General features: G+C 52.2%; 7 protein-coding genes across 7 annotated transcripts; 2 read left to right on the forward strand and 5 right to left on the reverse strand.

The window, feature by feature from the left end:
• On the forward strand, window positions 1-393 carry A1O3_04717 (uncharacterized protein; the record flags this gene model as incomplete). Its single annotated transcript, XM_007734845.1, has 1 exon — window positions 1-393. The coding sequence occupies one exon, from the start codon at window positions 1-3 to the stop codon at window positions 391-393; it is 393 nt and encodes a 130-aa protein (XP_007733035.1).
• A 1,952-nt stretch (window positions 394-2,345) lies between these two features.
• A1O3_04718 (uncharacterized protein) lies at window positions 2,346-4,535 on the reverse strand (the record flags this gene model as incomplete). Its single annotated transcript, XM_007734846.1, has 3 exons — window positions 2,346-2,540; window positions 2,573-2,680; window positions 3,261-4,535. 3 exons carry the CDS (start codon window positions 4,533-4,535, stop codon window positions 2,346-2,348), a joined length of 1,578 nt encoding a protein of 525 aa, XP_007733036.1.
• A 309-nt stretch (window positions 4,536-4,844) lies between these two features.
• Window positions 4,845-7,603, reverse strand: A1O3_04719 (uncharacterized protein; the record flags this gene model as incomplete). The annotated part of the gene is made up of 4 exons (XM_007734847.1): window positions 4,845-5,138; window positions 5,188-6,072; window positions 6,126-7,380; window positions 7,455-7,603. The coding sequence occupies 4 exons, from the start codon at window positions 7,601-7,603 to the stop codon at window positions 4,845-4,847; spliced, it is 2,583 nt and encodes an 860-aa protein (XP_007733037.1).
• Window positions 7,604-7,608: 5 nt separating this feature from the next.
• A1O3_04720 (uncharacterized protein) lies at window positions 7,609-8,628 on the reverse strand (the record flags this gene model as incomplete). Its single annotated transcript, XM_007734848.1, has 1 exon — window positions 7,609-8,628. The coding sequence occupies one exon, from the start codon at window positions 8,626-8,628 to the stop codon at window positions 7,609-7,611; it is 1,020 nt and encodes a 339-aa protein (XP_007733038.1).
• A 383-nt stretch (window positions 8,629-9,011) lies between these two features.
• On the forward strand, window positions 9,012-10,737 carry A1O3_04721 (uncharacterized protein; the record flags this gene model as incomplete). Its single annotated transcript, XM_007734849.1, has 2 exons — window positions 9,012-9,404; window positions 9,460-10,737. The coding sequence occupies 2 exons, from the start codon at window positions 9,012-9,014 to the stop codon at window positions 10,735-10,737; spliced, it is 1,671 nt and encodes a 556-aa protein (XP_007733039.1).
• A 772-nt stretch (window positions 10,738-11,509) lies between these two features.
• Window positions 11,510-12,535, reverse strand: A1O3_04722 (uncharacterized protein; the record flags this gene model as incomplete). The annotated part of the gene is made up of 2 exons (XM_007734850.1): window positions 11,510-12,381; window positions 12,460-12,535. The coding sequence occupies 2 exons, from the start codon at window positions 12,533-12,535 to the stop codon at window positions 11,510-11,512; spliced, it is 948 nt and encodes a 315-aa protein (XP_007733040.1).
• A 548-nt stretch (window positions 12,536-13,083) lies between these two features.
• On the reverse strand, window positions 13,084-14,129 carry A1O3_04723 (uncharacterized protein; the record flags this gene model as incomplete). The annotated part of the gene is made up of 2 exons (XM_007734851.1): window positions 13,084-13,921; window positions 13,969-14,129. The coding sequence occupies 2 exons, from the start codon at window positions 14,127-14,129 to the stop codon at window positions 13,084-13,086; spliced, it is 999 nt and encodes a 332-aa protein (XP_007733041.1).
• Between the last annotated feature and the right edge of the window lie 2,546 nt (window positions 14,130-16,675).

Raw genomic sequence — 16,675 nt, forward strand, 5'->3', positions numbered from 1 at the left:
ATGGACTCCCTTGAGCACTGTCGCGATACACGCGATACACGCACACCCATCAACCCCCAGCCTGAGCCACTCTCCAGCTCTGCCAGAAGCCCAACTTCACTCTCCAACCACCTCACAAGTGAAGACAAACCTGAAGAAAACAACTCGTCCTTGGATAACGATGCAACTCCTCGTCCAGTCTCCCCCGCGCATTCAACCACTCCTGACGACCCTCCTGATGACCCTCATGACGATCCTCCTGTTGTGTCCTCCATCCTCAAAGAGATCATAACCTGTATCGATTCTTTCGACCGCCCCTTCTGGAAGGAATATCACCTCGACGCATCCTACGTGGATTTGCCCTACCAGCGCCTCGAAGAGTTTGCCGATCGGGAGTGGAAGAAATTTCGGTAGGCTTGAGAAATCAAAGGCATCTCAACCTTGGACTCCTACTAACACCGAGATGCAGGTGTGGCTATTTCTCGGAGACTCAGACCTTTATTTGCGCAATGTCCTCTTGGGCACAGGGGGTCTGTAGTAGCTTGTTCTCTCGATCCATGAGATTTAAAATACGTGATCTGTGCTCTTCGCCGGAAGAGAAAGAGTTTCTAGACAAAATCATCGGTAGACGCGAAAGCGGCCGACCGCAACGACAAAGGGTTCCACCAACAGGATGTCTACTTCACGCATCTCCGCTTTCCAGGATACGGTCTTATTTTAGAGGTCGCATATTCGCAGAAGCGCGAGCGTCTGCCAGATTTGGCCCACTTCTACTTCTTCAAGAGTCGAAGAGACATACAAGTGGTTGTTGGGATTGATTTTGACGCCAATAAATCGAAGAAAGCTACTCTGCAGACATGGAGATGCGACGGCAGCAATCTGAGAACCCACATTCAGGTTAGTGTATTGCATGCTTGCCCCTGAACAACTACTTACCGTGAGATAGGATCTACGAGACGAAGAAGGCACTCTTGTTCCAGGCCCCCCGCTGCGATTGTCCATTTTGGATCTAGCACCTGCGAACCTTGTCCCCCTCTCGATGCACGACAAGATGGTGGAAGTTTCGGTACAAGATTTCAACGAAATTCTCCAGGAGGCTGATGAGTACCAAGCTAATGCTAAGGTGCCCAACATAAACCCGATAAACTGTGCTAACAACTGATTCGGCTCCTGTGGTTGAGTGAGGGCTTGTGTTGGTATTTCAGACGACACCCACCCATGTACGAGTATGACATGACACCCCTGTACGAGTATGACATGACCCCTGTACGAGTATGATATGATATGAGTTTGTCGACGGTACAAGATAGCCAGAATGCAGCGCGTCTGCGTTTGCGACAAAAAGAATACCACAATTACATAGCAGTTGATTCTCCCACACGTGTTAAGAGTAATGGAAAAAACCCCCCAAATCTTCAGTCTACCCAGTAAAGTAAACATGTTTCTAAAGTGCCGAACCCTGATTATACAGTAAGTATTCTACGGCCTCGGTAACAAAGAGTAAACATGCCATGCCATGATTTGATACGGCCCCGATAACTCTAAGAGTAAACATGCCATCCCATGCCATACAATCAAATATAATCAAATACAATCCAATCCAATCTTGAACGATGGCTTGAAATTCAAGTCAATTTAAGTCAAGTCATGTCAAGTCCAAGTTATAGTTATAGTCTAAGTTATAGTCCAAGTCTGTCAAACGAAGGTTGAAATATTCTATGTTCTCTATTAACTATCAAAGGGTAGTAGAGATATAATAGGCTATATAGTATAGTATAGTATAGTATAGTATAGTATACCTAAACTAGCCTTCTGGTTGAAGCACAAGGCTGGGAATGCGAATGCGCCTAAGTTTAATAAAGTTAAGTCCAAGTCATAGTCCAAGTCATAAATGGCCCACCCCCCAAATACCCAACGGATCCTCTCCTCCTGCAGTTATAGTTGCAGTCGCTGTTGCAGTGTTGCTCTCGCTCTCGCTCTCGCTCTTGGCCCGCCCACGCTGTAGTCTCTTGACGCGGCGTGCGAGCAACCCTAGAGCCAAAGGCCCCGCCATCGTGCACAGTAGTATGGCCCACGTGACGATCAGGTAGATGTCCGAGTCCGAGTCTAAGTCTAAGTTGGTGCTGGTGGAGGACCTGGATGAGGATGATGATGAGGCTGTGGATGAGGAGGACGTGGATGAAGTGGACAAGGCTGTGGACATGGACGTGGACCTGGTGTCGAATATACCATTGCTGGCTGCCAGAGCTGAAGTCAGAAAGCCAATCTCGCCCCGAGCCACCATGGCGCTACCGAGTAGGGATGCCGGGTACAGTGACTTGGGCTGGCGAGGGCGAGGGATTGAGAGGTGTAGATGTTTCTTTTGCTCATTGGTCGCTGGTGGTGATGATGGTGGTGGTTGTGGTGACGTTGATAGTGGTGGTGATGATGTTGCTACCGTTCCTGCTGTTGGTGGTAACGTTGATGGTGGTGGTGATGATGTCGCTGCCGTTCCTACTGCTGCTAGTGATGGTGATAATACTGGTGATGACGATGATGTCGCTGCCGTCCCTGCTACTGAACTATTCGACCCCCCCATCCTGACAAGCCATACTCCACAAAAGAGCTTGCCGACAGCCATCAAGGCTGCGTAAACAAAGCCGCGCCAGACGATGGAGCCTCGGAACATTTTGCCGATAGGGATGGAGAAGCCGATGGATGCCTAGACGATAGATAGGACGTGCCATTAGTATTAGGCAAACCAGACCAAAAGTGACACTGATCTAGGGAAAGAAACAGAATCACAAATCTATCGATATTGTTTCTTTGCCAGGGAGGAGACGAGAGTTCTGGTATTGGAAAGGATTGAATTGGGAAAGACGGCGTGTACAAAGGGAACATATGATATGGAATAAATAGAACAGATAGGTTAGACGACAGGGCAGACGATAGGGCAGAGGGCAGAAGTTAGAGGATCGAGGGCAGATGACAGGGTAGACGACAGGGCAGAGGGTAGACGACAGGGCGAACCACAGAGCGAACCACAGCGGACGACAGAACAGAGGGCAGAAGTTAAAGGGCAGAAGTTAAAGGGCAGAAGTTAAAGGGCAGAAGTTAAAGGGCAGAAGTTAAAGGGCAGAAGTTAAAGGGCAGATGTTAAAGGGCAGAAGTTAAAGGGCAGATGTTAGAGGGTAGATGCTAGAGGGCTGAGGTAGAGGGCAGAGGTAGAGGGCAGAGGTAGAGGGTAGAGAGCACAGGGCAGAAGTTAGAGGCCAGAGGTAGAGGCCAGAGGTAGAGCTTACAAAAAAAAACGGTTTCAGAATCCGTTCTGTGGCAGGGCCATAATACGTCTTGTACATGCTCAAGCTGCGGCTTTCCATTTCTGGCGTTGACGTTTCCGTATCATCGCCGATTGTGCCTTTTTCCGGAGGAGGTGTTGGTGGATATGATGAACGCGCAGGAGTGATTTGGTCTGTAGAAGTGATCTCGTAGGCAGAAGTGATTTGTTCCGTAGAAGTGATCTCATCCTCGTGTGTTCGTTGGGCCGATGCTTGGTCAATTCCACTGTCATCCTTGTTCTTCAGTGACATGCCAGGACGAGAGGACTGGGCCGGCATAGGTCTCGTATTTCCATCAATGACAACAGACGCATTTGAAGATCCACGGGTCGAATTGGCCGTTCTGGTCGACGCAATCCTATCGTCGAGCCAAGCGACACAGGCTCCGGCGAGATATGCGGCAAAGAGAGGAGACGTGCCCGCATAGCTGGCAGCGCAGACCAGAGCGACGAGCAGAGCGGTGGCGAGAAGAAAATACACAGCCGATGCTGACACCAAGCTATCTGCACCAGTCGACACTTTCCGCATGTTGATCCGCACATTGGAACGTCGATATCTCAAGATGGGTCGGACCAAGAGCCTGCAAGCTAGTGGCAGGATGACTGCGAACCCAACAGAAACCAAAACAGGGCGGACGACCGTAGTGGCCTGGACGGATGTGTGGCCCGATGCAGGTCCAGATCTAGATCCTGGTCCCAGATTAGAGATGACCTGGACCATGACCAGGCCGACGACGTCATCGAGCATTGCTGCACTGGTCAACACGGTACCCAGCCGACTGCCGGTCAGGCCAGTGGCTTTCAATATGCTGAAGGTGGTGCCCAGGCTCGTCGAGCATAGCGCCGCCCCGGCGGCAAACGACTGCAAGTGGTTGGCATGGGCAAGGGCCCCGAGCGAGAAGGAAAACGCTATGGGCAGGACGATGCCGGTCAAAGCGACGCAGATGGACAGGACGAGTGTTGCTTGGATGGATCTGGCCGACGTCGCGAGACCGCCTTCGAAGACAATGGCAATCAAGCCCAGGTAGCCCAGCTGCGTGGCCACTTGTTCAAACTGGCGCGAGAGCATTTTCGCTCCAGGGGCTCCCCACGCCATGCCGATGAGCACTTGACCCACGAGGCCACAGTAGACGACATGGTCGAGCACTGAATGGACGACGTTCAATGCTAGCAGGAAGGAAGCCTGCGCCAGGATGGCCACGATGCCGGGCTCTTCATATGGGAGGGCGGCGTCGGCCATGGTTTGCGGTCGCGGTTGCGGTCGGTTCAGGATTCGCACGAGACTCCATGAGGAGACTTGAGGTTGAGGTGGGAGGTGCCTTGCCGGTGGGAAGTGGGAGGTGGGATTGGGATTGGATTGTGGTAAGTCGAGTTCTCTCGACGGAGTAGTGTAAGAGGAGCAGTTGAGTGGTAGTAGTGATATCAGACTTAGTGGCACCAAATGGATGCCGGACACTAAGTCCTTAGCGCTCACTGTATTCGGAAGGTCTGCCGATCACGTGCTGATGGCCCAGTGTGCATCCCAGTGGCCACAGGTCTCTGGCTCTCTCTACCTGAGTATATAATCTCTCTGCCAACTAATCACCATCTCTTCACGACGTCTCTTCTCCATCTCTTCATCTTCATCTTCATCTTCATCTGAATCCTTGAGCCCGATCTCGACCCCTTTAGACGAGGTTGACTCTTCCCGTGTACCTTTCTTAGGCTCAATGCGTGTGACCCCTTCACCTTTAGCCTCTATCGCACCGGCTGGTTCTGGGTCTTCCCCCACGATTGATCTGACTCTCGCCCGTCTTTCTCGTCGGATGTCATCGGAAAGACGCACTAGTTGAGCGACGTCCTCCTGTTGCTGCTGTCAGTGTCTGAGCCCGGGTTCTATGGGGGCCACTTACGTATCGCAGGTAGTCAGTGACATAGTAGAAATCTTCCGTTTCCTCGCATTCAAAGCCCATTTGTACAATTGCTTCTTTCTCCACCATATCCTTTGTGATTTCCGTCCAAAGTCCCTTTGGGCTCTCATAGCTGGGCCCGTTGTCTCTCTGCCATGTTATCTCACCGCTAGCTGACCCTACACCATCCATTCTTTGACCGCCAGACGCACGAGGAACATTATCGACGGATGTCCGGTCTCGGTCGATGACGTCAGGCTCGTCTTCATTGACATAGCGCCTAAGCCGTTGAGGCCGAGCCGGAGGAGGAGGAGGAGGAAGAGAAGGAGGAGACAAAGGCGTAGAGTCTTTGTATCTGGATATGACCTTCACCTCCGGGAGGTTTATAGGATCTTCCTTGTCGTAATTTCCTGGCAATTGAGTAGGAGCATCCGTCCGCTCTCGGTTCTCCCACCCAACGACGGATTCTTGCGTAGACAGAGGAGCGTTGATTCTCGGAGCCAGATACGGACTTCGGGGACGAGACGGAGAAGGGGGATGGAGAATATAGGTGACCTCTTCATCTCCGCTTTGATCTCCGCCTTGATCTCCGCCTTCACCTTTGTTCCCTCGGACAACCATCAGAACAGATTCGCCACTAGAGCTTCGGCCCGGAGATCTTGTTGCTCTGCGATATCTGTGATATCTGCGCCGAGTGGGAGCTTCGTCTCCAGATTCCTTCTCCTCGAACCACCTGAAATCTTCCCCTTCGTCGTCGTCGTCGTCGTGTTCTTCTTCTCGCGATGAAGTGGGGGGATATAACACGCAATATTCATCCTTGTCCTCGATCCCGCCTTCTCGCATAAATGGAGTTATACTGTGGATTGGACGCGGAGTCGGGGCGGGAGCCTGAGGTGAAATATCAAGGCTCTTTGTCCTCCTGACGATGACTTCTTCCGTACCACGCCGATGATATTCAGGTCTGAGAACGTCTCTTGGGTGGCGTATAGGCTTCGGGAAGAAAGGCTTCGGGAAGAATTTGGCTTCTGCCGCTTCAATCTCTTCTCTGGCAGCTCGTTCCTCTTCCGCTTCAATCTCTTCTCTGCGGATGCGTCGTCGTTCCTCTCTGGCAGCTCGTTCCTCTTCCGCAAAACGATGAAAGTCTCCAGGGCTGCATTATTCTTGTCATTGAGTATAGGTTGTGGAAGTGGATTACTAAGGTCCTCGCCTTCTGTCCCCTCTGCCCTCTTGGCGGTGATGATTTCTTCCTCCTCGCCCTCACTTCGGCTGGGTGGCAGGGGCGGCGTAACAATCTTTTCCGCGAGGTCTTCACGCTCTTCGAGGTCGGAGTCTAATAGAAAATCTCGTCGCGGAGACACTTGTCGCGGAGACGAAAGAGAACTCTCGCTCTCAGTTGGGGCCGGAAGGATATTAGTCCATTTGTCAGGTATCGGTCCTTCTGGTGATATTCTCTGCCTGAGTAGGCGTGCTTGTGCTGTTGGACTTTGTGCAGGAAATGCCATATCAAAATCATCGTCTTCTCGTATTGGACTTGGAGGATCTTCCAGCCAGCTTAGATCATCAGCGAGGGCTTCCTGCGGAGATGGAGGAGTACTGTCAAAAGTCCGTTCGACAAAAGGCATGACGGGAGAAGGTGGCATAAAATCATCATCGTCTTCTCGAATTGGACTTGGAGGATCTATTAGCGAGTCTCGATCCTCGTCCTCAACGAGAGCTTCCCGCGGAGACTGAGGAGTGCTGTCGAAGGTCAGGGCGACTGAATGGGCGAGCGACACGTCCATTTGGTCTTCATCCGTCACCCCCGTGGCATTTTGGTCGGATTTGCCATCCTGGGCTTCATCTTCAGTCTCAGCACCCACAGAGCGGGGCATGGCAAACAGGGCAATTCGAATAAGATGGTTGGCGACATGTTGTTGTGCTTTCCCAAATGCGTCAAATGTGTCCTGACAAAAGGGGCATGTCCGACCAGGTGCCAGAGATACATTGTCCATCGCAGCAGAAGCGGCAGCGGTGTTGGCGTGGAAGGGCTCGGAAATACCATGCTCGTGGCCTTGGTCTGTTCTTTTCTGGTGTACATATCCATGGGCCTGGTTCTCGTGATTGGCCCAGTCGGTAAAGCTGTCGTAGAGTTGACTGGCATCTGGACACCTCTCATAAGTGCATACATAAGGACGAAGATCCTTCAGGATATGAGCACTGCATATTGTATCAGTGATCAATGATCAGTATACATTCCTATCCTAAACTGACGGGGTGGGGTCTGCACTCACGTCCATGCCTTTTTGTGCAGTAGTCGCTTCGAGCACATGGTGAAGCAGTAGGGACACTCGAACTCCTTCAAATCCTCTTGGGCCAGGTACTTCGCCAGGACCGGTGGGATTTCTATGACCTCTTTGCTTTGAGTCGGCCCCGGGAGCATGATACTCACGGTGGAGAATCGGATCTTGTATCATCGATGTTGATCTTGCTGTAATCCCGGTGAGTTGCTGTGGTCGGTTTGGAGCGTGCAGACGTCGAGGGCGGCATCACGGCGACACCTTCACCCAGCTGGACTTGCCGCATCATCCTCTCCTTCACGGTTTCGGCATGTCGGACCTGATTGAGTTTATGATGCCTCCAGTACGCGAATAGCCGGCGTCGTTTGTTGTTTGCTTCTGCCAAGCGTTTCACCAAGTATGAATTGTATTTGTCGATTTGTTTGCCTTTGTCGTCTGGCTTAGAGGGATAGGGATACGATCGTAAGAGATCGTGGATGTGCTGCTCATCTATGTGCTGGGTTTGGAACGACTCGAAGAGGCCGACGCCTGACTCTGAGTCCACCTGCTCGTATTGATAGCCCCTGGAAAAGCCGGTTCGTGTTGCCGGATCTCGGACTTTCATGGCGAGTTTGAATAGCCTGTCAATCGAGTCGACCACGGACTTGAACGCCGCTTGGGCAAGAGTCTCGTCGTCAAAGCCGTCCCAAGAGTCATCATCGGAATCATCATCGTCGTCGTCGTCGTCGTCGGATTTCACATTGTCCACGTCTTCTGTTGGGTGGCTTCCATTTTCTAGAGAGCCGGCTCGCTTGAAGATGTCATCGTTGACTTCCAACAATAAATGGTTAGTGGAAAACAGATCAATCTGATAGATGGCGAGGCCGAGAGGATACTTACTACCGGCCAAAGCATGCAGAAGGTCAACCAGCAATTTTCTCGCATACTCGTACAGATTTCGAGCATCTCGAAACCGATAATCCAGAGAGGCATGGCCCCGCTGGTGAAGGCCGAGGTGGACAGCCCACAGGTTGAATCGGTCCTGTTCATTGTCCACTCTCTCGTAGTCCAGACCCTTGTGATCTTCCATGCCCGGCCAGTCTCTTGTCACCTTCTCGAAGAGTTGGACGACCTTGAAGCCGACCTCAGCAAGAGTTTCCGGAGACCCATCATCGGTTGTCGCAGACATATCTGTCAGCCTCAGCCTCAGCCCCGCGCCAGGGTGTCGTTTCCTCCGCTCACCAGAAAGGGCGGTCAGGTTAATACAGGAGTGAAGGCGTCCAGAGTCTGGCCGCCATGCCTATATTGAGTTCATCGTTGAAGAGTAAGCCTGACCGCAGATCTAGAGAACAGGCATCAGCCCGAAGGATGACTCTTTCTAAAACCTGATGAGTGCGACGTTGCGAAGTCTTGCACCCAATCAAAATTCCCAGTTAAGCGACTGAGACGTGGCAAGCGTCAGTTTCAGCCGGATACCCCGCGATGCTCACTTTCAACCTCGTGGATATGAGATGCTGAACATAATCCGGCCTCGACCATTCAAGCCTCATCCATCAGCTGAATGATGTGGAAATGAGCGGGTTAGAAATTGTTGGCCTTGTTCTGGGTGCCGTGCCGATCATTCTTTCCATCCTGGAGACATCCAAGTCACTCAATCGAAAGAAGATTGCGTTCCAGAAGAAGCAATTCTACATCGATCGTATGATCAATGCTCTATCATGGCAGAAGACGCTGATCGAAGGAGACCTGGAGATCCTGTTCCGGAGTATCGGGCTGGAGGATCAGGACTTGCGCACAATCGGGTCAAACCCCTACGAGGCTCTGTTGAAGCAACCGGACATTCAGGAAGGAGTCCAGGTCTTGATGGGTCCTCGGTATGACTCCTATGTGCAAGTTCTGTCAGACTGTGAGCGGGCACTGCTCGCTATCCTGAGGTCAGTCAAAGGCTTGCAAGGCGGCGCTTGGGTAGGTGAATGTGGCAGAAGACAACCGACAGCGTTCATTACTTACTTCGATCCAGGTTGATAATGGCAAACTGGCCGACATGATGCAGGCCAACAGTCCACTGAAGCAGGGCGACCGGGCATTTTTGAAACGCCTGAAATTCAGTATGCACAAGGAAGAGCTTGAATCAACCATCCGCGACCTCGACCGGACTTCGCAGCTCCTGACTCGTCTTCGAGAGACCAGCCAGGAAGCGAACCAGGTCATCCTGCAAATCCCATCCATGAAGACATCGAAGATGATCGCACTCTTTCAACAGGTCCGTAAAAGGGCATATTCGCTGTACGGGGCCATGATGAGGAGCTGGGCGAAACCGTGTCATGAGACCCACATCGCCAGGCTATATCTCGACAATCGAATGGACTACCTGGGAGACGGCATGAACCGGAAGGGGACAGGCAGGAATCCAGCCATCGAATTCACCGTGACGCTGGAGGGCAGAGGATCTCAGGGCCAATCGACGCGCCATACCTGTTCGATCGAGACCATGGGCGCTGAGGACGGTGACGGTGACGTGGAGAATTCCGGAAAGACCTTGGTAGTCTCGTTTGCAATTCCATCGTCCTCAGCGGTCAAATCGCCCGTGACCAAAAACATCGATGACATCTGTCATCTCATTGTGGAATCCGCGATCCAGAGCCAAGCACTCAAGATATACCTTCGCCATGACGGGGTCTTGTGCTATCGATGTGCGCCTGGCGGAGGGATGCAAACGATAACCACTCCCACCACCATCAACGACGAGCTCATTAGCTTACAGGAGATCTTGCACCTGCCAAAGGCCAGGCTGTCGTTGAGGCAGCGCGTGAGGCTGTCCGCCGTAGTAGCATCTTCGGCGATGCAGCTTCATGCCACTCCCTGGTGCGCGGCTCTGAGAAAGGAGTGCTTTTCATTCCTCGAACACAATGACTCTGGCCGTACTTGGGTCGATCTCGACCATCCATTCGTGACCTGCCTATTCAAGAACCCCGGTCAGACAACAAGGAAGTCGGGTGAGGCTGAATTGCTGGACCTGGGCATTTTGATCATTGAACTGTGGGAGAACGAGTCGATTGAGGCGTTTGCTGCCCAGATGCACCTTCAACTTCTGGACACATACGATTGTCGACAGAGTATCGCCAGATGTTGGCTGAAGGAAAAGCGAGACGACATGTTGCCTCCCGTGTTTGGTGCAGCTCGGCGGTGTGTCGAATGTCGCTTCGACACTTTGTCCGTCGATTGGGACGACCGAAAAGTGAACTTGAGCATCTTTGAGGGAGTGGTGAAGCCGCTGTGGGAGAGTTGTCGAGAGTGATGAAAGACGCACTTGTCTTTAATTGTTACCTGTGCCAGAGGAATCGTCCGTTTACATTCTTACCGTGACGCGGGGGTGGGAGTCATAGGTAATCGACTTCCGGCGACCGATGAGCGGGATCACATCAGGCTCTTTCTGCTTCCGGATGACGTAGGGGAGTGCGATGGTCGTCCGACTCTCGATAGCATGCTCATCGGCGATAATGGCCTCTGCAAGACAGCCCTTGCTGTCTCCGGTCTGGCCGCAAACGTGTAGGCATACCTAGACAGACTCTGTAAGAGATTGTGTGTGAAGTTGAACTAGGTACCTGTAGGTATGTAACTCTCGCCGAGTTTCTCCGGATCTGGTTTAGCGCGATCACGGTCAATTCTGGCCAATGCTCCACTGTATTCGGATATCTTACGCAGTACTGTGGAGTATTACCCAGCCCACGCACCTACCACGCGTTCCACTGTGGCCTTTCCTCCTCGATGGCCGTGTCATGACTTTCCACTTTCCCGTTGCACCCTTGGATGCCCTCAACGGCTATTGACCCAATCGGGGATATGATGGCGCTGCACTTCCGATGGAGATTCACGGAGCTCCGTGAAATCAAAGCCTGCTAATCAAATCATGGGAGGCTCCGGCTGAGTGGCCCGAGTCCTGTGAGGGAGGCATCTGCACCTTCGTGCTCAACAAGAATACGGAAACAATGGACGAGGCCTGCTCGCTTCTACAGCCGAGTGTTACTTACTGTACAGGCTGAAGCTACGAACGATACACGTCCTGAATATCAGATGACAAATTTCTCGCCCACCAAGCTCTCGCTCAACTCCCACAGCTTCTCGACGCTACTTTGGTCCTGTGCATGCTCAACCACCTCTGTGAGATGACAGTCCTTCAGATACCCACCACTCGCGTCTCTGATGGTCGGGTCAAACGCCGCGACGAGGGTGGTGGCCGACCCCTGCTCCAAACTCTTGGGCTGGTCCATTTGGCCGAATTTCCTTCCCGTGTTTCGTTCCGTGACTTCATTGATGGTGCCGAAGATGCTCAAGTCAAGCCCGTCCCCGAGATGGGTCTCAAAGATGACGCCCGGGTGGACGGCGAACGAGGTGACGCCGCGCTTGGCCAGGCCCTTGGTGAAGAGGATGTTGGCTGTCTTGGACTGGCCGTAGCCAGACAAAGGATCGTAGGTCTTGCCGTCGTCGAAGTTGATGTCGTCTGCTCGGAACGGGCAGACCAGGTAGCCGTTCGATGTCAGGTTGACGACGCGCGCAGTCTTGCCGGCGGCCTTGATCAACGGAAATAGTCGCTGCGTGAACACAAAGTGTCCGAGATGATTGGTGGCGAACTGCGATTCCACGCCAATCTCGGTCTTGGAGTATGGCACAGCCATGATTCCGGCGTTGTTGATCAGCACATCGATCTTCTGGACATGCCGGCCCACCTCGGCCGCCGCGCTGCGGACCGACTCGAGGTCGTCGAGGAAGATTGGCACGAAGGCAACTTTGGTCGAGGGACTGAGCTCGGCGATCCGGTCGATCACGGGTTGCACTTTGGAGGCCTGGCGCGCGAGGAGGACGAGGGTCGCTGGCTTTGCGGCGGCAATGTCAAGAGCTGTTTGGGACCCAAGACCGCCGGCGCTGGCTCCGGTGATGACGACTGAAACTCGGGGATTAGCAAACACCGATCGATTCCTGTGAACGAGGAGGGCTGCAAGGAAGGAAGAGGCAGGATCACCTGTCTTGCCAGCGATGTACTCTTTCCACGTCTCGACCACTTCGGCGCCAGTGGTCTCTCGTGAGAAGGTCACCATGGTGCGTGGCAGGAGTACTTGTAGTTTGCGAGGTATGACTTTTTCTAATGGCTTCAACGTACACAGCTGCTGTTCTGTGCAGTCAACTAGTTATGCTTGGATGAGACGGGGTGGGTAGAGCGAGACAACAATTGCCAGCTTATATCCCATTCCAAGGACCATAAGTCCGAGTCGGATGGTCTGGCTGAGTAATGCCAGGAAGATCAAGAGCAAGTGGGCCACCCCACGACTAACGCAATTCGGTCAAAACAGCGAGCCGCATCGGGCCTATTTGATAATTAATTAGTCTGCCATATATGTGTAGGACTGGGTCAAGGACAGTCCTAGTACCTCGCAAGAAGCACCCCACAGAGGCTAAGTTGGGAGGCTTGCCGATGTCGTGTCTGGCGTGTCCCTTGGGAAGAGAGGGATTATTTGCCGCCAATTGGTCATCCCAGGCAGCCAGGTCTTCTTGCTGGATGGCTTCAAATCCTCGGCGACGCGGTGTAGTTACCCAGCACTCTGCAGAGCATCTGAACCGACTGTCAAGCGGTGGAAGCTGATACTAATCAGCCTTGCTTAACAATCGACCTTAGTGATGCGTCTTGCAAAGATTCTGCCACCGTCTCGAGTGCGCTCTTCAGGTACTGTCTCTGAGTGCCTTGAGCGGCCTCTGTGCTGAGGGCCACCTTTAATGGCCAAGCTAGAAGGGCGGCCATCATGGGCACAATCTTAGCGTCAGAGAGGGTCAGACGTTTCTCAGTCGTGAGCTCCTCGAATCCTTTCCTGGCCGCGATGGAGAAATCCCCAAAGAACGGAACACTGCCACGCAGCTCTCTGACTGACAAGTCGACCCTCTGCCGACATAGATGGAGCTGCTCGGTGAGAATTAAAGCGTGAGATGGCGAGCTGCACTGCCGCAGTAGGTGTGAAAGACTTCTGGTTCGTATGCTGTTGACGGCGATCCGTACAGCTCGGTGCGTGTTCCAGATGGCAGCGTGGGCATGGCTTTGGTATCTATGGACCGCATCTCCATAGGGGCGAACGGTCGGCGATGAAGCCGGAGCCAGGGTGGGGTGGATGGGTAGCCGCACCACTTTCCACTCATCACCGTCTGCATTTGCGTTGGCGTCTGCGTCGGGCCACGCAGCAAGCGCGTCATCGAGGGCCTTTGCCTCTTCTGAGAGCTTCTCCAGTTGTTGGGCGTCAAGTGAGTGTTTCGGGTCCTCGTTGATAAAAAGGCCGGCTGATTTTGAACGGAGGCCGAGGCATGCGACCTGCACCAGAAGTCGGTCGAGTCCGAGTACCTTATCCTCCCCGTACACGGCGCCGTCACAAAGGAAGTCGGGGACTTCGGTGGCGAGGAAGATGCATGTCTTGATCTGCCATGGGGTCGGGGTCAACAAACTAGTAGATAATTTGTAGAATTGAATTGGTTTGCATCTTTGACTCACGATTGACCATCGGACTGCCCTTTGGATTGACGAATCTCGAGCATCCCCCTCTGTCTGGTATGATAGCCGGAGGAGTGTAATTGCTCCTTGGTGATGGTGTTGCTGGGGGTTCTCAAACATCGTATCCTGGGCAGGAGTGAGTAAAAACCAAAGGCTCTCATCTTGGCTATGCGACATTAGATGTCTCTCATAAACACACCTCGTAGGTAGCTAGTAGCATCGTCGTGATAAGGAGGGCATCCAGACCTCCTTCTTGCAGCTCTTGGATCTCTTGTTGCAACTTGGCGATACTCTGTGCATAATAGGCTGTAGCTAGGTCGAGTGCTTTCTGAAGCCTCTTCTCGCGTCCAAATACAGCATGTGATAAAGCGTGAATTGCTAGATGTAAGCCCGAGCCTGGCTGAGTGAGTGTCCATTGCGGGAGAACGAAAGCCGTGTACTCGTGCCCTAGGGCGCGAAAGGTATCGGTCTCCGGTTGTAACAGATAGTTTCGTACGTAGAAGGAAAAGGCTATGACGTCTACTGGGATAGATATGGAGGGTTCGAGGTTTGGAGGGGTTTCAGGTGCAGTTGTCACGGTCGCCGTCGCTGTCACCGTCGTTGGGTTCGGTCTTCTGGGCTGGCCTTGAGCAAAGGCATTCTCGTTCTTGAACCGGAGACCATGGTGATTGTTTGGGTCCCAAATACAGTCTCGAGATGCCAATGCACATCGACCACAGACTGGCTGTACAATGTCACACTGGAGGAACAGTCTTGAATCAGCAGAGTTGGTACATGGGTGGGATCTGGGACTTGGAAACACCGACTTTGACCCGCCGCTTCCTGCATGTTTGACAGCCGTGACGTGGCAAGGCCATTTCCTTCTTTCTACACATACCAGCCTTGAATGGGCCCTGGGATATACCCGATGTGTGGTGTGTGCGTGCAAAGATGGTCAAGGCATGCAGCAACGTGGAACGTGAAATGGGTCAATCAGACGAGGTCCTGATGTACCTTAGGGTTAGGGTTAGGGTTAGGGTTAGTAGGCATAGTACTAAGGTAGTCCCTAGGTCCCTTAGACTTGGCAATATCGTGTCTTAATTGGCTACCACTACCACTACCACCAACACTTTCTTCACCATTGCCTTGTCAGGATAGGTCGAACAATACACGAGACAACACACTGATAGAGCCACACTGATAGAGCCTCTTCTGAAGCAGACCTCTTCGACACCTTTTCCTACCTCGCCTACACTGCGATCGATGATGACATGTATCTAGAAGCAGATTTTCGGATCGATACTGCTTCGTGGCGTTTAGAACCAAGGTGTGCCGAGTGCGGTAGGCACGTCTGAGGTCGAAGGAAGATACAAGACACCGGTACTGTGCCATCAGCCATCACCAGCTGGGAAAGAGACGCAACGGACGAGGAGATGGAGATGATGGAAATGCTGTATGATGCCCGTCGCCTTGCGCTAACGATCCGAACAGGACATTCAGAAAGCCCTCACACGTACACAATTCCTCTTGCAGTCAAGTCACCTGGACTACAGCTTAAATTAACAATGGGACATTACGACATGATGGGACCAAGGTATCGAAGCATCGAGGTATTCTGTCTCTCAGACACCTGCTAAAGCTAGGTACTATAGTACTGTAGATGAACCTGGAACAGATATCCGCTCTACATTTCTGTATATCTATCAGCGCAATCGCTCAAGATTTATGTATCTCCGATAGGTCAAGGGATGGCTTCATAGCAATTACTGCAAGCTGTATGTACATCTAAGACTAAGTAGTAGTGGGCATCAGAGTACCTGTGTTTTGCATGGGAGATGGTATGAAGCAAGACACTATAATGCTTCACTTGACTTGACTTCACTTCACTTTACAGCCCTCAAATCCAGATCCCACAGGGTCACCTGACCATGCAAGGTGAATGCTTCATTTATTCGCACCCTTATATGCGAAGTTGCAGAAAGGTGATCTCAACCAACGTGCGACGGTTACCCAGCATCCTAACAGCAAAGATAACAACACCGCCACCACCAAACAGGGTTCGAATCCCATAAGCGACCAATTCACGACCAAAAATAAGCACGACCATAAATAAACTCGACCATAAATAATACAACCAGAAATATCGGTCAAAAAACCAAGGGGATCAAACTCCAAGGTTTTCACTCACTCATTAACCCCTATACAACTGGGCTTATGAGACGTGTTTTTTGCCGGTTTAGTCGCCTGAATGGAGTGCTGGGTATACATTTAAACTTGGAGGCGTTCCCCAGCCTTGCATCTATCACTAGCCCTTTAAGTCCGGTCCGGTCGTTATCGGGCGCGGCTGCCTCGGAGATATTGTGGACAAGTCCACCGGCTTAAGCACAGATAGCGATAGCACCCAGGCCGTTAGTGGTTGGTCTTATGTACTTGTAGATAAGAGATAAACCGTTCAATGTTCTCTGACTGCTACAGCAATCACTCACTAACTACTTGATCGTTTTCATTCCTCCTTTGTGGCGGATGATGATATGATTCCATCAAGACTTAGAGCTCCGACGGTCGACGCCTACTAGTAGCATATTTAGTTTTATTTCTCCTGATTCCGATCCCGATTCGATGCCGCCTTCTCCTGATACGGATATGGACATGACCATGACAACCCGGAATCTCGAGGCTCCCGTACACGTCAAACGGAGGCGGACCGGCTGCTTCACCTGTCGGCGGA

The sequence above is a fragment of the Capronia epimyces genome (assembly GCF_000585565.1).
Source record: "Capronia epimyces CBS 606.96 chromosome Unknown aczIQ-supercont1.4, whole genome shotgun sequence".
NCBI lineage: Eukaryota > Fungi > Ascomycota > Eurotiomycetes > Chaetothyriales > Herpotrichiellaceae > Capronia > Capronia epimyces.